This window comes from Mirounga angustirostris, unplaced genomic scaffold (genome assembly GCF_029215605.1).
Source record: "Mirounga angustirostris isolate CCGP_5_RB_7025 unplaced genomic scaffold, mMirAng1.0.hap1 SCAF_11, whole genome shotgun sequence".
Classification (NCBI taxonomy): domain Eukaryota; kingdom Metazoa; phylum Chordata; class Mammalia; order Carnivora; family Phocidae; genus Mirounga; species Mirounga angustirostris.
The window spans coordinates 91,650,428-91,677,086 of record NW_026991719.1 but is presented as its reverse complement, the minus strand read 5'-3'; the positions used below and the strand labels follow the sequence as shown (position 1 = coordinate 91,677,086).

At 44.6% G+C, this 26,659-nt stretch overlaps 1 protein-coding gene across 3 annotated transcripts in view; it reads left to right on the top strand.

The window, feature by feature from the left end:
- Positions 1-24,615, top strand: part of AMOT (angiomotin) — a 64,117-nt gene extending 39,502 nt beyond the window's left edge. For all 3 annotated transcript variants that reach the window (XM_045881724.3, XM_064574489.1, XM_054508988.1), the window contains 6 exons: positions 8,299-8,448; positions 9,418-9,608; positions 17,642-17,764; positions 18,518-18,750; positions 19,820-20,473; positions 20,837-24,615. In XM_045881724.3, coding sequence (XP_045737680.1) covers positions 8,299-8,448; positions 9,418-9,608; positions 17,642-17,764; positions 18,518-18,750; positions 19,820-20,473; positions 20,837-20,934 — 1,449 coding nt within the window. In that variant the 3' untranslated portion in view covers positions 20,935-24,615. The remainder of the gene's footprint in view (positions 1-8,298; positions 8,449-9,417; positions 9,609-17,641; positions 17,765-18,517; positions 18,751-19,819; positions 20,474-20,836) is intronic.
- The last annotated feature ends 2,044 nt before the right edge of the window (positions 24,616-26,659 follow it).

The following is a 26,659-nucleotide window of genomic DNA, read 5'->3' as shown; positions in this document are numbered from 1 at the left end:
AGGGGGTTAAGAGATCTGCCAAATGCTTGGGAATGGGTTCAAATTATTGCAGAAGAGCAATGGAAAAATATGATTGATTGAGCTCGAGAATATTTGCCTTATTCTTCATGGGATTGCCTTTCTGCTGTTCTTCCCACTTTATGATTCCCCTTTAAAAATTTATCTCTGGGGGCGCCTGAGTGGCTCAGTCGTTAAGCGTCTGCCTTCGGCTCAGGTCATGATCTCAGGGTCCTGGGATAGAGGCCCACATCAGGCTCCCTGCTCAGCGGGAAGCCTGTTTCTCTCTCTCCCACTTCCCCTGCTTGTGTTCCCTCTCTCCTATCTCTCTCTCTGTGTCAAATAAATAAATTTAATAAATAAATAAAAAATAAATAAAAATTTATCTCTGATTCACAATGATTTGAAACCCTTGACTTGCCAGACAAAGTAAATACATTGATGAATGTGTGTTTATTGTTCATATATTTGTAGTGTTATAGCTAAGATATGCTATGCTCATTTTTATTCTTCTATTTGACAGCTAATTAATATTAGCTGGTTACCAAGAGGGTAGTGAACAATGAACTAGAACTAGAATCTCAGAGAGATGCAAAGGAGTGGAACGTCCCTGCTCTTACGGGGCTTATGGGATACTGCTCTCCAGTGGGGCAGGGACTTTGTCTTGCTTCCCATTATATCACTACTGCTCTCCGATGTAGAATAGGGTCTGACATATGATAAGCATTCAGTAAATATCTGTTGAATGAATGAATGAATCCACACATGAATAAAATCTTTTACAATGACTGCTAGTAGAGTATACATTATGAGAGGCTTTTGAGAAAAGCAGCAATCAGGGTCAGATAAGATTAGTAAAGGAAAAACTCCTGGAGAGATTAGTGATATGGTGAGGAGGGATGAAAAAATGATCAGATGAAAGAGAAAGAAAGAAAGAAAGAAAGAAAGAGAGAGAGAGAGAGAGAGAAAGAAAGAAAGAAAGAAAGAAAGAAAGAAAGAAAGAAGTGATCAGATTACTACAAAGATTGAGTATTTGCAGGGTAGGCCTGGTTGAATTTTAAGGCAGTAGGAGGCAGCAACATTTTGATAAAAACATTTTTAAGAGCCATATCTAGACTGGACAGGGGACAGTGTGAGAGCAGACTGGAGATGAAATGAAAAGCATCAAGTAGCTTGAGATATGGATGAGAGAGAAGAGCTCTGACCTAACGAAGTGAGAGAGGAGGTATACAGGTGCCTTGGATATAGTAGGTGTACCTAATCAATACTACTGGAATGGATATGCTAGCAGCAGATTGCTTTGTTCTTAAATAAAGCAGTGCCATAATGTACTACTTGAAGAAGTCTATTACAGCCACCATATATAGGATGGACTGATTGTGCGTGTGTGTCTGTGTGTACATGTGCTTATGTGTAGATGGGAGAGGGCAACTGAAAGTAAGGAGATCTGTTAGGTTATTATTATAATAACTTAGTTGTGAAATTAGGACTTAAAACTGTGTAGGCCAAAGGGGCACCTGGGTGGCACAGTCAGTTGAGCATCTGACTCTTGGTTGCGGCTTGGGTCGTGGTCCCAGGGCCGTAGGATAAAGCCCGGCGTCAGGCTCCATGGTCAGCGTGGAGTCTGCATGAGATTCTCTCTCCCTCTTCTTCTGCCCCTCCCACTCGTGCTCTCTCTCTCTAAAGTAAATAAATAAATCTTTAAAGAAAAAAACTATGTAGGCCATGAAAATATAAGGAAACAAAAGAATATGAGATATGTTAAAATTAACACATAGTAATAGTGAGAGATTGGGTATGGTGGACAGAGGAAGGAGGGAAGAACAATAATTTCAAGATTTTGAGACTGAAAAATAGAGTAAGTGATGATAATGACTGAACTATCAAAAGGATAGCCTTTTGGAGAATGATGAAAGCAGTCTGGGACACATTAAGTGTCGGAGTGAGAAGTCTTGCACTCAGCTAGGGGTCTGTGACTAAAGAGAGCATGATAACATTAAAATGTGAATATAAGCAGTTGTTGAAAGTGTGGCATGAATGAGATCTCCAGTAGTCCTGAAGTGTAGATCAAGGATTCTCGATCTCAATATTATTGGCATTTGGGGCCAGATAATTCTTCACTGGTAGTAATAGAGGAGGCTGTCTTGTGCACTGTGGGATGTTTAGCAGTCTACCTGGTTTCTACCTACAAGAAGCTAGTAGCAACCTACCCCTAGCTGTAACAACCAAAAACGTTGCCACACATTGCTGCATGATCCCTGGGGTAGAAATAGCCCCCGGTCAAGAACCATTGGTATAGATGCAAAAGAATAAACTATCGTAGATTAGACCTTTGTGGTATAGCAAGAGGTAGGATGGGGTTGGAAGGGAAGGTGGGTCTAAAGTATCAAGACAGAAAGTAAGAGTGATTTAAGGAACCATGTTAGGAGAACATAGAATTAAAAAAAAAAAAGCAAGGGAAGGGAAGCTTTGACAAGTTTTTGAAAATTGACCTTTGGTAAGAAAACTTGAATGGATAGAATGATTTCCCCTATTCACTGAATATCTGGAGGGAATTTGGTTTAAATGATGGATTTACTTGGCTTCTTGTGGAGGTGCATGGGTACTCGTCTCTAGACCTGAGCCACCACCTTGGCTTTAGAAACTTTTCAAGTGAACTTTCACTTCCATGAATACTGAAGACATAGAAAAACAAATCATCTAGGATCCTATGGAGAGTACACACGTTATATGTTCTGTCTTTTACATGTACATACACACAAACTGAGGCACAACTTCTATTTTGTTTTTACCTCCAAGAATGTGCCCATACAGAATTCTAGGATTTCATTTTGCCTCCTATCTTAGTTATTGGTCAGTGTTGGAGGTGAAAAGGGGAAGAGCAGATCCATAAAATACCTGTGAATTGAAAGACTATCAGAGACCATCTGAGACTATCTAGCCTATGTAGCTTTTTTTTTTTAACTTCTTAAAACCTACTGGTCAGTGGTCCTCTCCTAAGAGGGAGAATGCCACACCCAAAGGCAATGAGGCGTGAAATGCCATGGGGTCCTCAGGAACCTTAAATTATTTAACCATGCTGAAGAGTTAAGTATGAAAGATGATGGAGTGAGGTAATATAGTATAAATGTAGTAATCTTTTTTGGAAATTAAATTTTACGCAGAACCCTAATATATAAAACACATAAAAGAGAAGCCATCTGATACAACGTACCCACCATAGTGGCCTCTGAAGCACTCCACAGAACAGTTTGAAAATCACTCCAGGGTCTGGCATTTTATCTACAAAGGACCAGATAGTAAATAGTTTCAGCTTTGTAGACCATAGGCCTGCTCAGCTCTGCCAATCTAGCCAGAAGGCATCTATAACCAGTATATACGTGGATGGGGATGAATGGATTTGGCCTGCTGCTGACCAGTTTGCTTGGCTGACTCCTAAAACCCTCCTCATTTTTTTTTTTTTTTTGACAGCGAGAGAGGGAACACAAGCAGAGGGATTGGGAGAGGGAGAAGCAGGCCTCCTGCTGAGCAGAGAGCCTGATGCGGGGCTCAATCCCAGGACCCTGGGATCGTGACCTGAGCCGAAGGCAGACGCTTAACGACTGAGCCACCCAGGTGCCCCAACCCTCCTCATTTTTAACAAATGGGGACTCTGAGACCGAAAACAGGGAAGCAAATTACCATCAGTAGCAGAGCTAGGGCTAGAATCCAAGTCTCCTGGTTACCACTTTGTTCCTTTACCTTTCATTTGTTGTCAAGTAGAAATATCTGATGGTGTGCGTGCGTGCATGTGGTGGGGAATGAGCTCTGCCTATGGCTCTTTTCAACAGTACCGTTGACCATAAGTAAAGTATTTATTTCTCATAAAGTGGAGGTGCCCCCAAAATCAGGTCATTTGGAGAAAAGATGGTGTCCTTGCAGCAACTTAGTGCTTGCTTTTAATTGTACCTCCAATGAATGGCCTTGTCCTATAAAGATATCTGAAGCTCTGTCATATGAAGTGTTTGAGGCTTAGTTTTTTTTGGGGGGGGGAGCAAAGGGAGAGGGAGAGAATCTTAATCAGGCTCAGCGCCCAGTGTGGAGCCCAACATGGGGCTCAATCTCACGACCATGAGATCATGACCCCAGCTAAAATCAACAGTCAGATGCTTAACTGACTGAGCCACCCAACTGCCCCAAGGCTTAGTTTTATACGTCTTCCTAGGGGAAAATGGCTGTATTTTTAATGTCTTTAAGTTTTTTTATCTTTAAGTATAGTTGACATATAATATTAGTTGGAGGTGTACAACACAGTGATTCAACAATTATGTACATGATAAAATGCTCACCATGATAAGTGTATTACAATATTATTGGCTACATTCTTTATGCCGTGCTTTTCATCCCCATGACTTATTTATTTTATAACTGGAAGTTTGTACCTCTTAATCCCCTTCACCCATTTTGCCCATTCCCCCACTCCTCTCCCCTTTGGCAACCGCCAGTTTGTTCTCTGTATTTATCAATCTGTTTCTCTCTTTGTTGTTATTTGTCTGTTTGGTTTGTCTTAATTAGACACTAATGTGATAATGAGAGATTGAAATAATGAAAACCATATCAAGGCTATCTGGCATGAATGTTCCAAGTTGAAAGGATTAGAGCATGTGTGATTTGGCATTAACTTTTTCTTTAAAAAAAAGAACAGTACTTTTTGTCCTGGGTGGTCTACTAAGCACTTCATGTGTTATCTCATTTGATTTTTATAGAGATATATCACATCATCATCTCCATGTTGTTGATGAATGAATAAATGGAAGCTCAGAGAGATTGTGTCTTACCTAAGGTTGCATAACTAGTGAGTGGGAGAACCAGGATTTGAACTCAGTCCGAGGCCAAAGCTCATAACCATAACCACTTTACTATGTGGCCTCTCTCTTTACCTAAGAAGGAACCACTGACATTTCTGATGACATTGGAAGGCGAAGCTGGGGACCCAGAATGTCCTCATTACCAATCTAACATTTGAGGAGCTTAGCACAGGAGATAAGTATACAGAGGCGAGTCAGAAAAGAAAAGGGGATTTATCATGAGGAAGGTAAAAGTGAAGCATATAATGATAGTAGAGGAATTAATAAACCATATAGACCTTTGGTCCTTTCTAAATATAGATGAGATCTAGGGGCATCTGGGTGGCTCAGTCAGTTGAGCATCCGACTCTTGATTTTGGCTCAGGTCATGATCTCAGGGTCATTAGATCGAGCCCTGTGTCGGGCTCCTCGCTGGGCATGGATCCTGCTTAACATTCTCTTTCTCCCTCTGCCCCTTCTCCTCCCTCTCTGAAAGAAAGAAAGAGAGAGAGAGAAAGAAAGAAAGAAAGAGAGAGAGAGAGAGAGAAGAAAGGAAGGAAGGAAGGAAGGAAGGAAGGAAGGAAGGAAGGAAGGAAGGAAGGAAGGAAGGAAGATGAGCTCTAGAAAACAGAGTACATAACAGAATATAGCTGACCTGTTGATTTCATCTATAGGGTCTCACATTGGTAACATCCTCGAGTTGTCCTTTTCTGTCATAAGTTATCTAGGAATTAAGCATTTACTAGGTGACCCTGGCATTTATGGGTGGGCTATCCTCATTCTTCTTGTAAAAGACGTAGGAGGAGAATTATGCCAGCAGCAGTGGTCCTGGTACCTTATGTATAATCATCCCGGTGACAAAGCATAATTGGACTTCTCTCGGCCTGTTTTGTGGATGTTGTCTGACCTGCATGCCTATCTTCAGCCAACTCAGAAAAGTTCCTGGGCCTTTGTTGCTTTTCCCTTCCAGAGGGTTGGCTCAGTGACTCCTGCTGCTGGAGATGCTTTTACTAAGATGTTAAGGTTTCCTTTCTCAAGAAAGGGAGGACATGGAGATATCCACCTAGCCCTGGACTGCTGCTTTTTCAGTTCTCTGTGCTTACACCAGAGTACTTTACCATCAAGGCAAGAACTGCATGCTCACTTTAATTGCCTTTAAGTATAACTGCTGTAAGCCTGAGTAATTATAGTTAACATCCTCTGCATTAACATTGCACTGCTCCCTTAGGATTTTCAGAGTGATTCACAAATAAATGCATTCACCTTTAAATAGCTCATGAGGATTATAGAACCTAAAAGGTGAAGATAGAGAATATTCCCTGCTCTCCAGTTATTCAAAGCTTAGCAAATAGGAAGGCAGAGACATCCATGGCCTAACAGTCTTCATTGCCCTAGTCAGTGTTGTTACAAATAGTCACCCATCCCAGGAAAGAAAAGTGTAAGCTTACTGAGAGAAAGAGAATGGTGATTATGGTTGGTTTTATTTCCTAGGGAAAGGTCGAGTAGATAAAAACATGTAGACTTCCAACTCACCTCAACCAGTTTACAAGGCTAAATTGAACTAGGTCTTGGAATGAAAAAGTATAGGCAAAAAAATTTTTAAGTTTTCTTTTCTCAGTCACCTAGGCAAAGCATACCACAGGTCTGGTGGGAAAATATAAGATAGGTTTTCTGCAACCTAGATAAAGTTTAGCAATTCTGATTTGGGGAGAAGACAGATATAAGACAAGGACAGTTCAGCACAGGCTTTTGCTGTCTGACTGGACCTTCTAGACAGCAGTGATTTGGACTCATTACCATTAAGAAGTTACCTGGTTTCTGCAATGGGGGAGTCGCGGGTTGGTCCTGCTGGCTTGTTCCCAGCTAAATGGGGGTGAGCAAGGCGGGAACATTGGGTAATGTCTAACGTTGCAACTCTCTGCCTAGGTAGCTCAAGGGCTTGGGAATTTGTTGAAAAGTTAGAGTTGAGCTGAATTCTTCAATTTCCTTTTGACAAGGTTATCAATAATATTTTGATTTGGATCTTAATAGTGAAAGTATCCCTAACCTCAGCTTCCATGAAGATGATAGTGACAGATGTGACTGGCTTGGAGGAACTTGAGAAAGAGTCCATGGGTTGATTTTATTAGCAAGAGGCACCCCACAAATATGATGAAAAGCAGAACCTCTTTGTTGACTAACAAACTGGGAAGGCTGCATTTAACCCTGTCTTAAGTGTTGGGGCGGTGTACGCCTTCTGTAAAGAGCCCCGAGATCCTCCTCATTCCTCCATTCCAGGGGAGCGAGGATTTAGCTTATGAATTACAAGGATACAAAGAACTCAGTTTCTTAGTCCCAACCTGCTTCCCCCTTTGCTTTTAGTTATGGCTCATAGGCTTGGAAAGAGGAAGAATCGTGTTTGACTCATTTTGTCTTAGATTCGACTCATTAGTTCGAGTCTTTAGATATCTTTAAAGGTCCCAGAATAAAGTTGAGAGATTATGGCCCACTGTTACCCACTCAGGCTCATGACTGAGGCAGAAATTGCAAATAACCTGTGTTTTTTAAATAAATATCTAGTGGGACAGTGCTAGTCAGTGAGGAGATTAAAAACTCTAAAACCATTGTATGGTAGCTTCACTTTTGAGAAGCAGAAACTGTCCAAGAGAGCAGCGATGCCCATATTGGGTAATTACAAGTACCACGGGCTTCAAAAAGACAATTCTGGCTTCCTTGTACCTTCAGCACCCATTCTCTGTCGCTTGGAGAGGAGACACCTATATGGTGGGGGGGGGGGCGGTTTCCTTCCATACCAAATTAAGGTTTTCTCCCTGGAGAGCCCCCATTTTATTTTTTTTAGAATTTCTCTACTCTAATGACCAAAATAAGATATCACTGCCCCCAGAGTATTCCAGTTTAGAGTGAAGAAGAGCAGAGGTGAGGACCTTCCCATCAGGATTATTGTTTTAATAATTTTAAAAGCTTGCCATCTAAGACAGACTCCACTGATGGAAATAGGTCTGGGGAAGACAGAGAGGTGGGGAAAGAAGCAAAAATAAAAGGGAGCTCCTGGGGCGCCTGGGTGGCTCAGTTGGTTGGGCGACTGCCTTCGGCTCAGGCCATGATCCTGGAGTCCCGGGATCGAGTCCCGCATCGGGCTCCCTGCTCAGCGAGGAGCCTGCTTCTCCCTCTGACCCTCCCCCCTCTCATGTACTCTCTCTCATTCTCACTCTCTCAAATAAATAAATAAATCTTTAAAAAAATAATAAAATAAAAGGGAGCTCCTAATTCCTCTTCCTTGTCACATTCTCTGTACGCTAAATACAAGACAGCATACCACTCATCACGAAGGACCTTCTTGCCATTCATTCTTTTTTTTTTTTTTTGGAGCTGGACAGAAAGAGATCTAAACACAAGGCTGGATTTGGGGGCTGCATAACTGACCCCGTTGTTCTCTTTTGTTCCATCTTGCAACTCTCCCACCCTGGAATTTCAGCTGAAAAAGAAGCAGGTGTATGTGGATAAGGTGGAGAAGATGCAGCAAGCCCTCGTACAGCTCCAGGCAGCATGTGAAAAACGCGAGCAGTTGGAGCATCGTCTCCGGACACGGCTAGAGAGGGAACTGGAGTCCCTCAGGATTCAGCAGGTATGGAGAACTTAAGAAAATGAGATCGTTCCTGGTTTGGTTATGCTTCATTTGGTGTCTGACGTGAAGACAAAAACCGCACTTTGGCTCATCTTTTCGGTCTTCCGTCCCACCCGACCTTACTTCCAGACTGCCTCCTCATGGTAAAGATGAAGTCGGCTTCCTTAGCTTCCTGTCCCAGCAAAATCCTTAATGCCTATTATCCCTTGCCTTTTATCTTCAGATGAGCAGTAGACCCTGTAAGAAGTGAAGATGCTGTGCAAATAGACTCTTAGACATTTTAGAATTGGATGTGGTCTTTAGAATCATCTGACCATGCCTGTCCTCATTTTTATGTATTTATTTATTTGTTTAAAAAGATTTTATTTATCTATTTAACAGAGAGAGCACAAGCAGGGGGAGCAGCAGGCAGAGGGAGAGGGAGAAGCAGACTCCCACTGAACAGGGAGCCTGACGTGGGGCTCGATCCCAGGACCCTGGGATCATGACCTGATCCGAAGGTAGCCACTTAACCGACAGAGCCACCCAGGCACCCCGTACCCCTCCTTATTTTTAGATGGGAGAAAATCAAGACTCAGAAAAGGTTGCATGACTCACTTAAGGCTACACAACAAGTTAGGGGCAAGGTAGGGCCCAAATCCTAGATTTTTAATGTCCCTTTCTGTTGTGTACCATGCTGGCAGGCAGGGATAGCGATTTTTTTTTTCAGCCACCGATCCGCTTTCTGAGCAGCATGACCATTGGATATGACAAGCTTCTTTCCTGATCAAAGGAGTCTCCTATTCAAGCCCAAAGTTGAGAGTCCCGGGCCTTAGGAGGAAATCTGAATTTCCTTTGCTTCTGAATCAGAATCCAAACTGAAGTGGCTGGGGCAGTAATCCTCTCCAAGAATGGGGGGCTCTTCGAACGCGACTCGGCCACCACGCTTCTTGCACTAACCTGAGGGGTCTCCCTCATCTCCCCAACCAGCGCCAGGGCAACTCTCAGCCCACCAACGTTTCTGAATACAATGCCACGGCGTTGATGGAGCTCCTCCGTGAGAAGGAGGAGAGGATCCTGGCCCTGGAAGCCGATATGACTAAGTGGGAGCAGAAGTATTTGGAGGAGAACGTGATGAGACATTTCGCTCTAGATGCTGCCGCGACCGTAGCTGCTCAGAGGTAAGGAGCTGGCGGCCAGAGTCACTGCTTGAAGGGCCCAGGGGGAGGGGGAGGGGCGCGGGGGGGGGGGCAAAACAGAAAGGTGACTGATGAAAAGATTTTTCAGTGTTTTTTCTTGTTTTTCCTGTAATGCTCTTCCCCGCCCCCGCCTCCCCAATTTCTGCTTAAATGTGTTTTCTTTCATCTGGTGAAGCAGGGACTGTGAGGGCAGAGGGTCAAGAATTTGAAAATTAATGTTGACTTATGAACTTACTGGAATCCTAGCTCGGCTTTCCTCGGGAGCCAGAAACATTGCAGGTGGGATCAACCGAACGTTCGCGCACCTCTTTTCACCAGAGCCACGGCTTCTTGCAGCCACGTGTCTAGCTTTCTTTGTTGAGCCCCGGGACTGGAGTGGAGGCCTCGCCAGAGAAATGCCACTCAGAAATTAAATGTCACTCAGGAGTGGTGCCGCCATTTGATAGCTCTGGCTCACCCCAGGTATGCCACATTCTCTGCGGCCATGAGTGCATCACATGGAAACGGTCACATTCCATTTGGTCAGGGAGAGAAAGTGGCAGGAGGATTTTTTTTTTTTTGCCTCCTTGCCCCTTTCATGTGAAAACATTAAACATTGGTCTTTGGAGGAAACTGTGCTCTTACCTTGTCTGGCTGTCTTGCCCCTTTCATGTTTGCTTGTTGGAGAGATGGACAGAGCCTGGGTCTGCAGTTGGGTATCTGAGAGAGGCCATAGAGTCTCTACGCAGAAAGTTATTAAGAACCACGGTGCTGTTTTTAATGTTCTCCTAAACATGGTAAGCTGGAGGAATCTGGAAACGCTTGCCAGAGTGCAGGCTGGGATGTGTGTGCTGTGCGGAGGGGGTGGCGAATACATTTTATCTGTGATTCCTTCTCATGCCAAATCAGAGGGAAGGCAGTGCTGAAGAGCTGGGCTGGTGGTTTGAAAACCTACTCCCAGTTCTCCAGGAAGACATCTTACGTTTCTCTAACACACTCCGCCCATCTCCAGGTATCCTCTATAAACCTTAAATGGTTCGGAATCGCCTCTGCCCCAATTTTGAGGTCCTCATGGGCTTAAGCTGACCTGTCTTTGTTTTCTGCAAATGGTGTGCTCAGTACATGCCAGGGCGGTAGCAGAGTGTGCGGAAGCCCCAGCTGCTCTCGAAGATGGTCAGGAAGTTTGTAGGCAGATTAGAAGCACAATTAAGCGTCATTTTGGCTGCTACCTCCCAAGAGAAACACCTGTGGCCTGTGCTTATTTCACAAAGGTTATTCAGGCAACCCTAAATCTGTAAAGGAGATGCAGGACGATTTCTATTCTCATTGCACAGAAACCGAGACAGATACCGCTCGTGAAGGTGTGCCGTGTGAGAAAATGGTGGACAGCCAAGGTTCTCGGTGCTGGGACGTTCGACGCTAAAACGAACTCCAGAATAGACTTCAGGTCAGGAAAGGCAGGAAAGCTAGAATGTTGTCCCCGGGGTCCTTGTATAAAGAAACGACCCCCCCTTCCTCCCTGGAAAGTTTTGAGTATTGGGGGAAAACCCCTTTCAGACAGATTTCTTTCCAGCATCTGTTGCCTTCCGTAAGGTAGATTTAAGTCAAATTCTTTTAAATCACCAGGTAGAAAGTTTCCATGGAATCACTGTTTTTAGTAAAATGTGCATGCTTATCATTTCATATGATAAAAAGCAGCGAGTTTCCACCTAGTAGAAATACCTTATGTTAGTTCCTCAGGCAAGCATCGTGTATCGGGACTGTATACTTTTTGCATGCCTATTAATCCAGCCCACAGGAGAAATTGAGAGATTGTGTTCAAATTCCTGCAAAGTGAGAAAATTGGACTAGGCAGTTCCTCTAGAACCTTCTATTTCCAGGACTATACTATTTTTTTCAAAGACAATGCCTCTTATGCTTGGCCACAGAGACTAGTTTCCTTTTCCTCCTTCCTCAGTGAGATTTCAAATTTGGAAGGGAGCATTCAGAAAACTTTCTTTCAGAACCTGTGAGCTTTTCCACCTTCCCTTCCAACATCTCTTGCCATTCCTTTTCTGTCCATTCTGTCTCCTCTCAGCCCTAAAACTTTGACCAAGGTTCTGCTCTTTGCCCCCTTCTGTGGTAAAAGCTTTACATTGTTTTCTTTCTAAATAATTTTTAAGTGCCTAGGGTATTGGCTGAAGATAGAATGTGCTCAACATGTATTTGAGTAAGGAAGGAGAGAAAGAAGTAAAAAGGAAGGAAGGAGAAAAGAAGAAGTGAAAGAGAGGGAAATGATTGCTAACTCTATAACAAAATCCCTAAATCTAGTGCCACATTTTAATGACCTGCTTGGTTCCTGTGTATTCCGCTAGTATCTCAAACTTTAATATATTCTCAGTGTAATATCTCATAGGGAGATAACAGGTTGCACATTTAGGAGATGTTGCTTGGGTGGTATCAATGGTAGTTGTAGAATCTTTTCAATTAAGGTATTATTTACATACCAAGAAAACACCTAGTTCAAGTGTATGGGTTGATGCATGTTGGCAGGTGTATACAATAATGGAGCCGCCACCACAGTCAAGATAGAGGACACATTCTAAAGTGCTCTTGTGCCCCTTCAACTTGATCCCTTCCTCCCCCACCTGGCCCCAGACAACAGTTCATCTGTTTTTTGGTCATTATAGTTTTGCCTTTTCTAGAATGTTGTATAAAAGGACTCATATAGTGTATACTCTTTTTTTTTTTTTTATGTATTTGACAGAGAGAGACACAGCAAGAGAGGGAACACAAGCAGGGGGAATGGGAGAGGGAGAAGCAGGCTTCCTGCTGAGCAGGGAGCCCGATGCGGGGTTCCATCCCAGGACCCTGGGATCATGACCTGAGCCGAAGGCAGACGCTTAATGACTGAGCCATCCAGGTGCCTCTAGTGTATACTCTTTATGTTTGATTTCCTTCACCTGGCATCATTATTTTGAGATTTGTACAAGCTGATGCATGTATCAGTATTTTATTTCTTTTCGCTGCTGAGTAGTGTTCCATAGTTTGGGTCATACTACAGGTGCTTATCCATTCACTTGATGATGGATATTTGGATTGTTTCCCTTTTTTGGCCATTGTGAATAATAAAATACAGATTTGAATATAATAACAGACAACTGTCTTTTCTCAGGTGAGAAAACCTATTAGGTGATCAATTTTTACCCCTGTTAGCACTTGAATTCTACGAAGCACCCCTTGTCAAAGGGAAAGTGGTCAATGCAAGAAATCACATGTAGTCTTTTCTTTTTTTTTTTTTTAAGATTTTATTTATTTATTTGAGAGAGAGAGTGAGAGAGAGCACAAGAGGGGGTAGGGTCAGAGGGAGAAGCAGACTCCCCACGGAGCAGGAAGCCCGATGTGGGACTCGATCGCGGGACTCGGGGATCATGACCTGAGCCGAAGGCAGTCGCTTAACCAACTGAGCCACCCAGGTGCCCACATGTAGTCTTTTCTATATAAGGTACTCTGCTAAGTACTTTACAATTATTGCTTATCCTCACAATAATTCTTTGAGATAAGTATTATTATCTATTGTACAGATGAGGAAACTGAAGCAAAGACAGGTTAAATAATTTGTCCAAGATCACACACAGTTACTAAAAAGAAGAACTGGGATTGAAAATGACATTTTGACACTTCCACCACTATCCTCTGCTGCTTCCCAGATAAGATGATTTCTTTTTTTTTTCTTTTTTTTTTTTTTAAGATTTTATTTATTTGACAGAGAGAGACAGCGAGAGCAGGAACACAAGCAGGGGGAGTGGGAGAGGGAGAAGCAGGCTTCCCAGCGAGCAAGGAGCCCAATGAGGGGCTCGATCCCAGGACTCCGGGACCATGACCTGAGCCGAAGGCAGACACTTAACAACTGAGCCACCCAGGCGCCCCAGATACGATGATTTCAAGATGGTGTAATAGGGATTATGAACTGTTCAAGAGGTACTATTTGAGGCTTATTATTTAGTCTCTTAAAAATACTATAAATAGGGGCGCCTGGGTGGCTCAGTTGGTTAAGCCATTGCCTTCAGCTCAGGTCATGATCCTGGAGTCCCAGGATCGAGTCCCACATCGGGCTCCCTGCTCCGCGGGGAGTCTGCTTCTCCCTCTGACCCTCCCCTCTCTCATGCTTTCTCTCTCTCTCAAATAAATAATTTTTTTTAAAAAATACTATAAATAATTACAATAATATGGCCCAGATTACAACTCCATGTTGTTGTGCTCCTAGAGATTCTCTAGATGCTTAATATAGATGAGGGAAATTATTACCGAGTAGTTCATCCTAGAAGAACGGATTTGTCAATGCAGATTGAAGTTCACAAATGGTGAATATATTTCTGAATAGCAGCAAAAGGATATAAAAAGGTAACAAACCCGATCAGCCATGCCATTTACAAGTTTGCATTTCCCTTCTTCAAATGTGCAATGTTTTGTTTTTATTTTGGGTGATGTAAATCTGGGAAAGAAGGAAGGAAGGGGAAAGCAGAAGTTAGAAGCTGCTCACACACATTATACATGCCTACCTGTTCCTTCTCGGTAGGCTTTCCTCAGTTTCCGTCCTCAGCTGTCTCTTCGTTCTACCTTCTGTCTTAGTTATCTTGTTCTCTGTTACAGCTTCAAATAGTAAGTCTGACATCCCTTAGATTAAAGTTAGACTTGTCAACAATTTGGATATTGTCATATGTCTATTCATAAGACATGTTAACTCTGATGTAACTAAAATGAAGACCCATTATAATGCTTTCCCAAAGATCTCTCCTTACTTTCCTAGCACAGAAAATGAGTGGTGTGCCATCTTTTCTAGTCATTTGACTTAGAAACAACAAAGTTCTCATGCATTCTTCCCTCTCTCCAACAGCCACATTTAAACAGTCTCCAAGTTGCCTCCTATGGCCTGTTCCATTCCCCTTGCTGTTGCATTGGTTCATGATTTCAGTATCTCTGGCTGGGATTATTACAATAACCATTCTGACTGCTTTGCCCAAGTCCATTGTATTTCGGCCAGAGATAATGCTGTCTTTCTAAAGCACAGCTTGGATCATTTCACTCCCTTCAAAAAGCTCTAATGATTTTCAGTGCCTATTGGAATAAAATTCAGACTTGCTTCTGTAATAATTAATTATTTACCTGTCTTTTTTTTTTTTTTTTTTTTTTTTTTTGTGCCTCGCCTTGCAAGTCTCCTGCCATCAGGGACTAGTCTTATGCATGTCTAGCCACTTTTTAGCATCGCAGTAACTTCAAACACAGTGCTCCACTCACGGTCGAGTTCACATATTAAATAAACAAACAGATGCTACCGATAGGAAAAGATGGATTTGAAGTTTAAAAGTTTAAAACACTAGATGTTTTAATGAGGAAATCAGGGGTGACATTCGAGAAAGCAGTGTAAGCAGTGTGATGGGGATAACTTCATCGGACAAAGGAAGGAGAGAGATGACCAGAGGGGGAGAGTCGCCAGAAACTCCTTTACTTAAGAATTTAGATGTAGGATGTCAAATTCAGGGATCTACATTTTGGAGTACACAGGTGGTGTTTTCAAGCCAGCAGCTCACTCCAGATGTGCCTAAGGGTCATCTCGGAATATTGGAAGTTAGGTCAGGTTGCTCCTTCCAACACTGTGCTTGCTTGCTTTTGCCTGAGCCATTGGCTTAGTAGCCCCAGTCTTCTAGAAGGAAGATTGATGTTGAAGGCCGTCCTGGCAGCTCTGTAGGAATTCACTAAGCACCCCACATTTTCAGTCTCCATTCCTTAGGAGCTCACAGTGTCCATGTCAATTAGCTGGCAGGGCTCTGAGTCCCCGAAATGATCTTTTATGCAACGAAAGTGGCCCGGCTCCCCCAGTGACAAACTGTACGCTCGTGTCCCCAGTGTCCATAGACACCGTGCACTCTTTAGAGAGGCCTGGCTCTGAAGCAGCCTTCCCCTTGGAACTGTGCACTGCAGGAATTGGCTCCACGATAGAATCCCTGAGCTGGAATTCTCTAAAGTCATCCTCTCTTGTTTATTACCCTCCTTCTACCTAGGTACTTTTCTTTCTTAAATAACAGGTAACTTTGTTGAGTGTTTTTACAGTGCCAGTGCCTGGCACTGTGTCTTTTACATCATCCCCCCAGAATGCCACGAGATAAAGGTTATGATGATGATTTCTATCTTGCATATGAGGAGACTGAGCTTTAGAGAAGTTAACTGATTTCCTGAGCTCATAGCATTTGTTAGTGGCAGAGTACTTGGGAAAGTGAGATTTGACCCTGGTGTGGTCTATAGTCAGACATTACACAGTGCCATTTCCCCTTGGGTACCTTGGAACACAAGAGCCATTCCTCGTAGGACCGGAAGCAGGTGAACTCACCAGAGTCAAGTGTGGAATTCTGAGATGCTAAAATATTTCGAATTTAGCAACTGATGAGAGCCACTGCAGTCCTCGTCCTTCTTGCTCTCCCAATTATTTCACCACTCAAATACATTGTTTCAGCCTTGCATATAAAAGTGCAAGCATTTGGGGAAACAGTAGTTTTGTAAAAACTCACCCGATTTCCCTAACTTTAATACCAATTCTCTGCCTCTTCATTCCCCTGCCCTTTCCTTCCCATCTGCACTGGTCACAATCTCTAAGCTAAGAGAACACAGCTAGCTGCCAGCAGAAAATTCTCCCACAGATCCTCGTTCTCAAAGGAAGTATAATGAAGCTGTGCCAGTTCATTGTTTTCTTGGTCTATTGTTGGCTTTCCTTGAAGACCCATATAATTACATCAATATTCTTCCTAATCCCTTTTTTTTCCCTCCAAGTGATTCAAGGAAGATCCAGTTTTCTTCATTCCTTTCCCTCTTTTTTCTACCGCTAGTTCTAAATAAACTAAAGAAAGATGCATGACCTCATTTATCAGGACGATATAGGATTCCCATATATCTTTGACTTGTGCTGTTTAGACATCAGCCACCCATGGGCTAGACCCTCTCCCCAGCACCATGTCCTCCTCCTCCTCTCCTTCTCCTTCTCTCTCTCTCTCTCTCTCTCTCTCTCTCTCTCACACACACACACACACACACACACACACACACACTTTACTACTTATTAATTAGTCTTTGAGTTAATGGCCTGAGACACTTTCAAATGAAACAGGATGGTGCCTCGTGCAGTTGGGACTCTGGCAAGAGAACAGTCGTGTAGTTGGGGAAGAGACTTTTCGATTTGGCACTAGAATGTTTCTGATGTAGGTCAGATAGGAATGAAGTGGCACTGATTCAAAGGCCCTGCTTCTCACTCAGCTCGCATGCTCTATCTGACCTTCGATGTTGACGTGTCTATAGTTTGTGTCTAGCAGTCAGTGTAGTTGTTCTACATCTATAGCAAGAGCTGTCTAGTAGTACATTCTCTGTCTTTCAGCAAAGTCTAGCCTTTTCCCGTTTATAACTGTCATGAGAATAAAGTGGAAATCGATACTATCTTATGTGTAATATAAATAACAATATGAGGTGGAAATATAAATATCTTCCTATTACCTGGCCATGATCTAAAACCTCGAAGGGACTCTGCCAGAAGGCTTTGGGAGGCCATCTGTCTAGTCCTGAAGGCAAGCCTGTGCACCTCTCGTAGAATCCCTCGTTGACTTTTGCAACTGTACTCATGCCAAAAACCTCTTCTAGCTCTGAAAGCTGCACCTTCCTATCTTGGAGGTTCTTTTTTTTTTTAAAGATTTTATTTATTTATTTGATAGAGATATTGCCAGAGAGGGAACACAAGCAGGGGGAGAGGGAGAAGCAGACTCCCTGCTAAGCAGGGAGCCCGATGCGGGGCTCAATCCCAGGACCCTGGGATTATGACCCGAGCCGAAGGCAGACACCTAACGACTGAGCCACCCAGGCGCCCCTTGGAGGTTCTTTTCAATAAGTCGTCCAGAAACCAACCATTCCTAATGAGTTTGACTGTCTTCCAGCAATACCTTTGACTTGGGAGGGAGACGATAGGATTCGTTGGTTTTGCTGCCTTGTCATCATCATCACTGCCATCTTCCTTCCAGGGACACAACAGTAATCAGCCACTCTCCCAACACCAGCTATGACACGGCCCTGGAAGCTCGCATCCAGAAAGAGGAGGAAGAAATCTTGATGGCCAACAAGCGCTGCCTTGACATGGAGGGCAGGTAAAATACCGATCTGGACCCTGGTAGATCTGAGAAGAAGGTATCGAGACCAGATAGGTCAGAAGGGAAGGGCAGGCGGCATCTTCATTCACAACCGGGAAACCCAATAATGCAGCTTCCCCAGACTCCTGCACCCCTGCCAGCCTGTTACTTGGGATTTGAAATGCAATGACCTTTACCTTGCTTTCCCCATTGGCCTTGGTAATTGCTTTCCATCTTCCCTCTGCCAGAACTGTATTGCTGGCATTTGCACTCTGGGGTATTCTTTCTAGCATTGGACTTCAACCCTGTGATACAGCAGAGTGCACAGTAAGAGAATATCCATTCCAACTTGGACGTAGGGCCCCTGATACCTCTTATAAACTCATGATCATTTACTTATTAGCTGCAGTTGTGGCCCATTCGTAGTTCTCATCTTCTCACTAAATACATCGTTCCAATGACTCTGATTCCTCACTTCGGCACCCACTACATCAGTCTACTCTCTCATCTGCAGCCTTCTTTTCCACCATGACCTTACTTTGGCCTCCTGAGGTTTAAGCAACAACTCCTGGATGCTCTGCTCTACTCATCTGGGCGTGGAGAAAGGCATTTTAAGAAACGTAGCACACCGCCCCTTGCTTTACGCCCCAGAAATAAGTAAACCACTCCTCAGTCGAAAAGATACTGGAAGCTCAAGTCCAAGCAGGCCATGAGACCAGAACATGGAGGTGGCGACAACGTTTTTATACGTTCTCTGTCTTTGGCTCCTAGGATTAAGACCCTCCATGCCCAGATCATTGAGAAGGATGCCATGATCAAAGTACTCCAGCAGCGTTCCCGGAAGGAGCCGAGTAAGACAGAGCAGCTGTCATCCATGCGACCTGCAAAGTCTCTGATGTCCATTTCCAACGCCGGGTCAGGCTTGCTCTCACATTCTTCCGCCCTGACCGGCACCCCCATCATGGAGGAGAAGCGGGATGACAAGAATTGGAAGGGGAGCCTAGGTAATGACAGTAAATAAAGAAGATGCGAGTGACGTGTTTAAAGGGAGCCCCGACTTAGATATGTGCCCACTCGGCAAGGAAAAGGAGTGAGGGTCCGGAATCTAGAGAGAGGATGATATACCAGGTTGGGTTTCTGTCCTCCTGAGAGGAGCTCCTCCACACTCTTGACGTCTCACTGAGAGAACACTGGTTGAAGCCAAGGCCTCAGAAGATAAGAATTCTGAGTTCTGTTTGGGTGGGAAGGAAGACAACTTCAGTTTCCTTTAAAAAAAATTCTCAGATCTGGCCTTGCCATGTGAGACCTTTTGTCTTTGTCCAGAGCCCACGTGACCTCCACGTCAGTCAAAATGTCAGACTTCCAGATTTTTCTCTGTTCTTTGCCCCCATAGAATAGGAGGACTCAGAGTTCTAGTTGAGCTGAATGGAGCTGGGTGGCAGGGTTTTGTTACCAGAATGTTCTGAGATGAGAACTGAGTGTACTTTTTCATTCCATTCCTGTCCATTCCTTCCCCTCGGATCAAAAGCCCAGAAATATCGTGGATATCACGAGGCGCATTTTTAGAGCCTGCGAGAGGCCCCTTTGTATTTTAATTTTAGGTCTTTTCGTTGCTTCTAATACCTTTCTTGGCCCTCTGAGTTGCAGCGTCCTTTTGGGTAGAGGAGGTATTCTGGGGATCACGGTCCTGATTAGAACCTTAGGTTACACGATTACCATGACACTCATCCGTGACCACAGACTTCTTCCCCCAATCCTTTCCAGCCATCCGGTAACGGATGATGTTGGCAATAAGTGGAACCAAGTAGAAGCATTCTGAAAGCTCCTTGGAGGTCAGTCGCCATCGGAAAAAGGAGTCACAACAGATTCGCAGGACATTTCAAGGTTTCATAGCTTGTGCTCGGGTAGAGAACGAGGACCAGGAGGGACGGTGCCTGCCCAGCCGATTCCTGGGCTCTCTGGAGGCACCGGGGAAGTTTCTCCTGAACCTCCTGCAAGGAAGAAGAGGCGACCAGAGGTCTGCGTTTGAAGAGCCTGTACCTCTCTCACCTCTTTTCCCTCTCTGCCTCCTAGGTATTCTCCTGGGTGGAGACTACCGCGCTGAGTCTGTCCCTTCCACACCGTCGCCGGTGCCGCCGTCCACTCCCCTGCTCTCGGCTCACTCCAAGACAGGCAGCCGAGACTGCAGCACCCAAACGGAACGGGGAACCGAACCGAGCAAAACCGCAGCTGTCGCTCCAGTGTCGGTTCCCGCGCCGGCCGCCGCCGCCGCCATCACTGCCAACGCTGCCGCCAACAGCGCTGCCGCTGCCACCAACAGCACCACCATGGGAGCCGCCGCTCCAGCCGCCGCCGCCGCCGCCGCCGCCCCATCTCCGGCAACTGCTGCTGCTGCTGCTCTCGCTGCTGCCGTTTCTCCAGCCGCCGCTGCTCAGCTTCCAGCCGCGGCCTCTGCCGTTGCCGCGGCGGCGGCGGCTGCTGTTGCTCCCGCCGCGGCCGTTCAGGTTGCTCCAGCTGCTCCGGCTCCGGCTCCGGCTCCGACAGCGTCTCAGGCTTCTGATCCGGCTCAGACTCAAGCGCCAAGTCCAGCTCCGGCTGCGGCTGCTCCTCCAGCTCCAGCTCCGGCTCCGGCTGTGGCTCCGGCTGAGGCTTCTGCAAGTCCAGCTGCCGGTTCTGGGTCGCGTCGTTTGTCTGTACCAAGTTTGACCTGCAGTCCGGATAAGACAGGTAATGATTCTCCATGCCGGGGCAGCTTTGGGCTCTGCCCTCAATTACAGGTTGTTTGTTGGCACCCTGCTGCGTAGACACTGTTGGTCATTTGGCCAGAGCTGGTCGTGTGCTAAAGGGGAGCCATCACTAGACACAAGGGCAGAGTCTGTCAATGGCTCCTTGGGACACCAGGATGGGAACAGGGATGAGCCAAGGCCATTCTTCCAGCAGAAGTAAATGCTCAGGTGAACAAGGGGAGGGGGTGGCGGGCGGGCAAGTCTCCATCCGCCATCGGCTTCATGGCTCCCAAGCTGTCGATTTCTAGGAATCTGCGTCTTTACCTTGTGCCTGAGTGCTTTCTAACCCCCTGTTTCCATTTAGATGGCCCTGTTTTCCACTCCAATACTCTGGAAAGAAAAGCTCCCATTCAGATCCTGGGACAAGAGCCTGATGCGGAGATGGTGGAATATCTCATCTAAACGGCGTTCTCGAGAGCTGCAGTTTATCAGCGAGAGTGCTTTTAATCATTTTTCCCTTTTGTTTGTTCTTATTTTGAGGGTGAGGACAAGGGTTGGGGGGGGATGTTTTTTAAAGGGACTTTTTATTGAAACGATGTAGTACTTAAGTAATACCATACAAACTCCAGTCTACTCTGGTACACACTTAGAGAGTACCTCTAAAGACCGATTAATCAGAATGTGCTCTAAAGTTATTGTGTGGATTTATACAAATCCTTGGACTGTTGATAGCTGGATATACATGAATGTTTTCAACGTGCGTAATTTTATTTCGCATTTCCATATTCCAGATCATTTTGATTGAAGAGCACAGTACGTTTGGAAGACAGTGTGTAACATGTAGTTCAGAAGTGGGAAGTCGGAGAGAATTTGCACGTGTGCTGTTTTGTATACTTACCATCTAGACAAGCATCCAGAGAGAGAGAGCTCTCGTCTCGGGCTCACAAAAGGGAATAATAGTTTTGGGAGCTGTGTAAGCTGGAGAAAAGGCAGGGAATATTGGGGTGTGGAAGGGTGCTGGAGCTAATTTTCCTTCCCAATTTCCCAGCTGCCCTGTGCCAGGAGATTGTGTTTATCTTCATTTCAGTGGTGCTTTGGAAGTGGATTCTTTTGGTTCCCTCGTGGAGGTTCATACATTCATATATATACTCTGGAGTAATTTATGCATTTGGATAATTAATATATTGCTTTCAGATGCTAGGAGAGTAAATTAGCTGTGTGATGGACAACTTCCTCTTTCTTAGGGAGTTAGACCATCAGAGGCCTTGACGGAGAGTTGCATGAGGTGCTGTGTGTGGCCACGAACACAGCTCGCTTGCCTTTCCTGAGACCAATCTGCTTAGTGTTTATTTCTTCTCCAGCACAAACTCACTGGCTGTGTCACCAGTCTCAAATTTCCAATCGTTGGCAAAACGAGGAAGCATTTTCGGTGACGGGCCGAATGCTTTGACTTTCTGGTGGCTACTTGGAAGTAACTCCTTTTGTTTTCCCCAATTCTTAGCATACGTCTTAAAAGGCATCGTTGACTATCACCTCCAAGGGAATAGCATCAGAAGCCCAAAGTACTATGCTGCAGCCGGGGGGAGAGGGGCGCTGCAGGTGTACCCTTAGTTACCCCTTCTGGCTGCCAGTGACTCCATCTCGGAATACCTTTGGAGAGCAGCAGGAAATGCACATGTGGACAGGGACCAAGGAGGCCAGGGCTCCAAGCTTTGCCATGGGGCTGCCTCCAGGGACACAAAAGGACTGCTTTTTGCCACGGGTCCCTGCTCTGTGTCACCTCTCTGCCCTTCATTAAGGTGACAGATCCGCAGACAATGTCATTAAGATCAGGTTTCAGGGGTATGGGAGGGTGAGGGGAGTGGGGGGGGTGTTAGGTAAGGGTGGGGGGTAGAAGTTCGGGGATGTGTTAGTTAGAAACCAGATTAATAGAAGAGTAGGCCTGCTATATTACGTTGTGAGGCATAGTGGCTGGAAGGAGCTGTAGCAGTAGAGAACTACCCCCTCAGTTGAGTGATGAGGCATCTGAGACCCAGAGAGGTTACGGGACTTTTTCAAGATCACACAACACAGCTTTCCATTTTGCCGAATTACCATGCTTCTTTCAGGAAACCCTTATCTACAGCAAGCCTCGTTTTAAGGAAAGGCATCTTCACGGACCAGGGCATGCGGATTTTGTAAAACGTCCCTGGCTTGAGTAATAGTTTGTCCAGGGTTCTGATTTCCTACCTTGCCTCTCCTGCAGTGCCTTTTGCAAGGTCTTCCCTGTCCTGGTCCTCATTTCAACACCGGGTCACATGAAACTCCCCCCGAAGAAATCGACCTCTCTTCTTCTGTTGCTATGGGATTGGCTGCCTCAGATCATCTTACAGGGTTCCTCTGTGACCACAGGAATGGCGGCCTATTTAACAGTATTTTTGCGCCATTCCTAATTCTCTTCCAGAGGGATCATTCAGTGGGGCAGAGGGAGAGACAAGAGGGAGAGTGATGTGATTTTCCGCCAGTCTTGCCATTTCAGTAATGAAGTGATCATCCTACGCATTAGTCTTCGGTCATCAAGTGAATCCCAAATAGAAATTAAAAGCGCAGTTGTGTTAATCCTCGTTCATACTACCCTTTAGTCATAAGGGGAAAGTCCTGAACTAGTAGAAGCCACAAGTAGCGAACTTCGGGACTGCTGCTTTCTAGCCAAATAAATAAATCCAAATAAATTGAAACCTTTCATCTACTCCTTTTGTGGTTATAACACATTGCCAGAATTTTTGCTAGCTCTGGGAGCCATGATTTTAATCACATTCTGTAAGGTGACAAATGTCATACATTCCACACTGTGTGGCAGCCATCTCTTTAGACTCATGTATTTTTGGGAAAGGAGGAAGTTCTTGGCTGAGTGCTACCTTGAACTTTCTGCCGCATCTCTGCCCCCTCATACCAGAGGCAGTCCTTTTTGGCTCAGTTTTTACTCCCAGGTAATTTGCTAAAGTAACATCGTACATCTAAGGGATGGAAGAAGTCCATGTCAGTGTATTATGTTTACGAAGAAGGTAGATTCAGCCTTTTCAGAATATCTCTACTAGGTGTCCTTTTAAAATTTCAGGTTTATGGGAGGAACATCAAGTTAGTCACCTTTCCACAGTTGTGTGGATATGAAACATTTGGGGGATCTTTCTGGACTCCCACTTATCTATGCATTTTACCGGCACCTCAGGACAGGAGGGTGACCTTGTTGTCTTAAACGTGTACTGCCTGGTGGTCTCTGGGGACCTTTTAAGTCAGTTGTACCCCAATGTCCCATGTACAGAAAAACTTCATTAGAATGAACTTTACTTGATATAAAACTCCTATTAATGATTTTTTATTAAATAAAAGTAGCTTGAATATTCTTTTAAAATCATGTATCTGGATTGTTGTTTCAATGAAGGATTTATTTTCCATGCTGCTTTCGAGTTTCAGGATGACAGGATAGCAGGAACCTGAAATATCTGCCATCATCTGCCGTAGGAAACACCAAGTGTTCTCTTGTTACACAGTTGGGTGGGTACAACAGTTGGAAAACGAGCAAACTGACTGTGCAGACTACTTTTTATGAACAGCCTAAACACTCATAATGCGGCAGCTTAAAGTGCATACATATGGACTAACTTTTATAAATGGTATTTTCATGTCTGTTAGCCATACAATCTCCTGTTATCTCAATTGCTCATTTCACATATGGAATGGGTTACTTCAAATGTGTGCATTCTTCCTGAACATATTTTCAAAGGAAGGCATCAGCTATGGGCTAATTGCCATCCATTTCAGCCCGCCATGATCCTTGGAAAGAGATCTCCCAAGTGTCAGTCATCATCAGTAGGACAAGTGGTGGGAGTTTATTTTTTCCCAGTAGCAACGATGGGTTACATGGAATCATCAAACCTCCTTCTGGCCTCCCTTGTGATTAATGGCATGTGTTTATAAAATGGATAGCTGGCATTGGCAGATGGCTAGAGAAGAAGCACCTTCTGTTTGGAATGTATGTGGCTCCGTAATGATTGAGACCCCATTCTGTAATCGACTGAGCTAGTTCCAATAAAGTTAAGCAGGTTTGAATCCACTTTGTGCCTATCTTTTCACTGACAATAAAGTTAGCTATTTTAAAATGCAGTGCCGCGTGGAAAATGCTTTGGTGTTTACCCAACAGAGGCTTTATTTACACTGTATCGGTGATTACTTCAAATTTAGTATGCAGTGAAATTGCCTTTCAAGGGCAGTGCGCAAGACAATTTGCATTTGCTTAAAGTATGGAATGTGATTATAAAGTATTAAGACAACACCACAGGCCACATGCTCTAATTGGTTCCTTTCTATATTCAGGCAGCATATATTAAAAGCTTTGCATCTTTTTATCTCCTGTTTCCGAGGGATAAAATGATGGCCACCCAAAGCAGAGAATTCATCCTTTAGTTAGCAATTTGGAAGGCCCCCTTGATGTTTCTTTTGTACCCTTGTTCTTATGCCAATTCATCAGTTTTGGTTGAAGGAGCTTGTTATTAAAAGCAAATCAAAACCGCAAACAAGTTGGCTTTTTTTCACCGAAAATGTTAAAGCCGCCTTTACACTGCCCTCCCTGCACCTCCCGTTTACCACTGGGTCCTACCCTGACTGGGGAGGGTAAGAGCCCCCCACGGGCTTTGAAATGACACTTTTTACAGTGAAATTGGCTGGATGGGTGTTGCAAAATGGATGGGAAGAGGAGATAGACTTCATTAAACTCTAAGTTTGATTTGTTATGATGAAGTCGGCCTACATTCCCTCCATATGTATGATGAGTGTGTTGGAAACTCACACGAGGTATGAAAGCCCACTCCTCTTTTTCAGGACGAAGATGGCATTAAGTCAACCACAGCTTTTTTTAAGATTTTATTTATTTATTTATTTATTTATTTATTTGAGAGAGAGGGGTGGTGGGGAGAGGGAGAAGCAGGCTGCCCGCGGAGCAGGGCGGCCGATGTGGGGCTAGATCCCAGGAGCCTGGGATCAGGACCTGAGCGGAAGGCAGATGCTTAACCAACTGAGCCACGCAGGCGCCCTCAACCACACCTTACAAAGCTCTGTGAAGCATTTCTTTCAGAAGTATATTGTGCCCAGTTCTTAATGAACAGTCATTTATAGGGAGAGAAAAACTGTTCCTTCAAAAGTGACTGAGATTGCCTTGTATGAGCTTTGTAGCTATTAGCTGGTATTATAACCTATCTGATCATCTGTGTGAGCACTTCATCTCCCCTTGTGGTGGGCCTCCCCTACTGTGAGGCTATATGAGTTACACAGTTGCAAAAAAAAAAAAAAAAAAAAAAAAAAAACACCTGCTGCTTCCCACCTTCTTCATCTCCCTCTTCTCCTGCAGGGAGTTTTTTATGGAAGGAAAAAAGTGTGTGGTTTAGATGGTGCCTGGGTGGCTCAGTCATTAAGCGTCTGCCTTCTGCTCAGATTGTGGTTCCAGGGTCCTGGGATCGAGCCCTGCATCAGCTCCCTTCTCCGCGGGAAGCCTGCTTCTCCCTCTCTCACTCCCCCTGCTTGTGTTTCCTCTCTCAGTGTCTCTGTCAAATAAATAAACAAAATCTTAAAAAAAAAAAAAAAAAAGTGTGATTTAGTTTTAGAATACTTTCTACCTTGCTTGACAATCACCCTGATACTTGAGTGAAGACCCCCAGGGGACAGGACTTAGTTTCCCAAAAGAAAACGGCACCAAAATTTCATACCACGTCACAAATACTCCTCAGATGCATGAACTGGCTAAATCCAGAGTATTTATTTAGTCCCCCATGTTTTTTTATTTGCTGAATGCCTCTACCAATGGTTTCAGGCATGCACGAGTTGTACATGGTGTCCAGAATGATTGATGGGATGGCACGGGGGGGGGGGGGGCGGGGAAGACTAAGTTGAGGTTTGAGGGGTGTATTGGCATTAAACTGATGAACTAGGGGATGGGGATGAACATTCCATGCAGAAGGAATAGCATGTGCAAAGGCAATGTCCCTTTGGTGGACCTGCAATCAAATGAAGATCACTGTTTCTAAGATCAAAGGCCCGAGAGAATTACTCTGAATTTTAACACCTCTTAATGGAAACTTACAAGCTCCCTCAATTAGGTGGTAGAATGTACTGGTCCAGTAGTCAAAATAACATGGGAGTTCTAGTCCTAAATCTG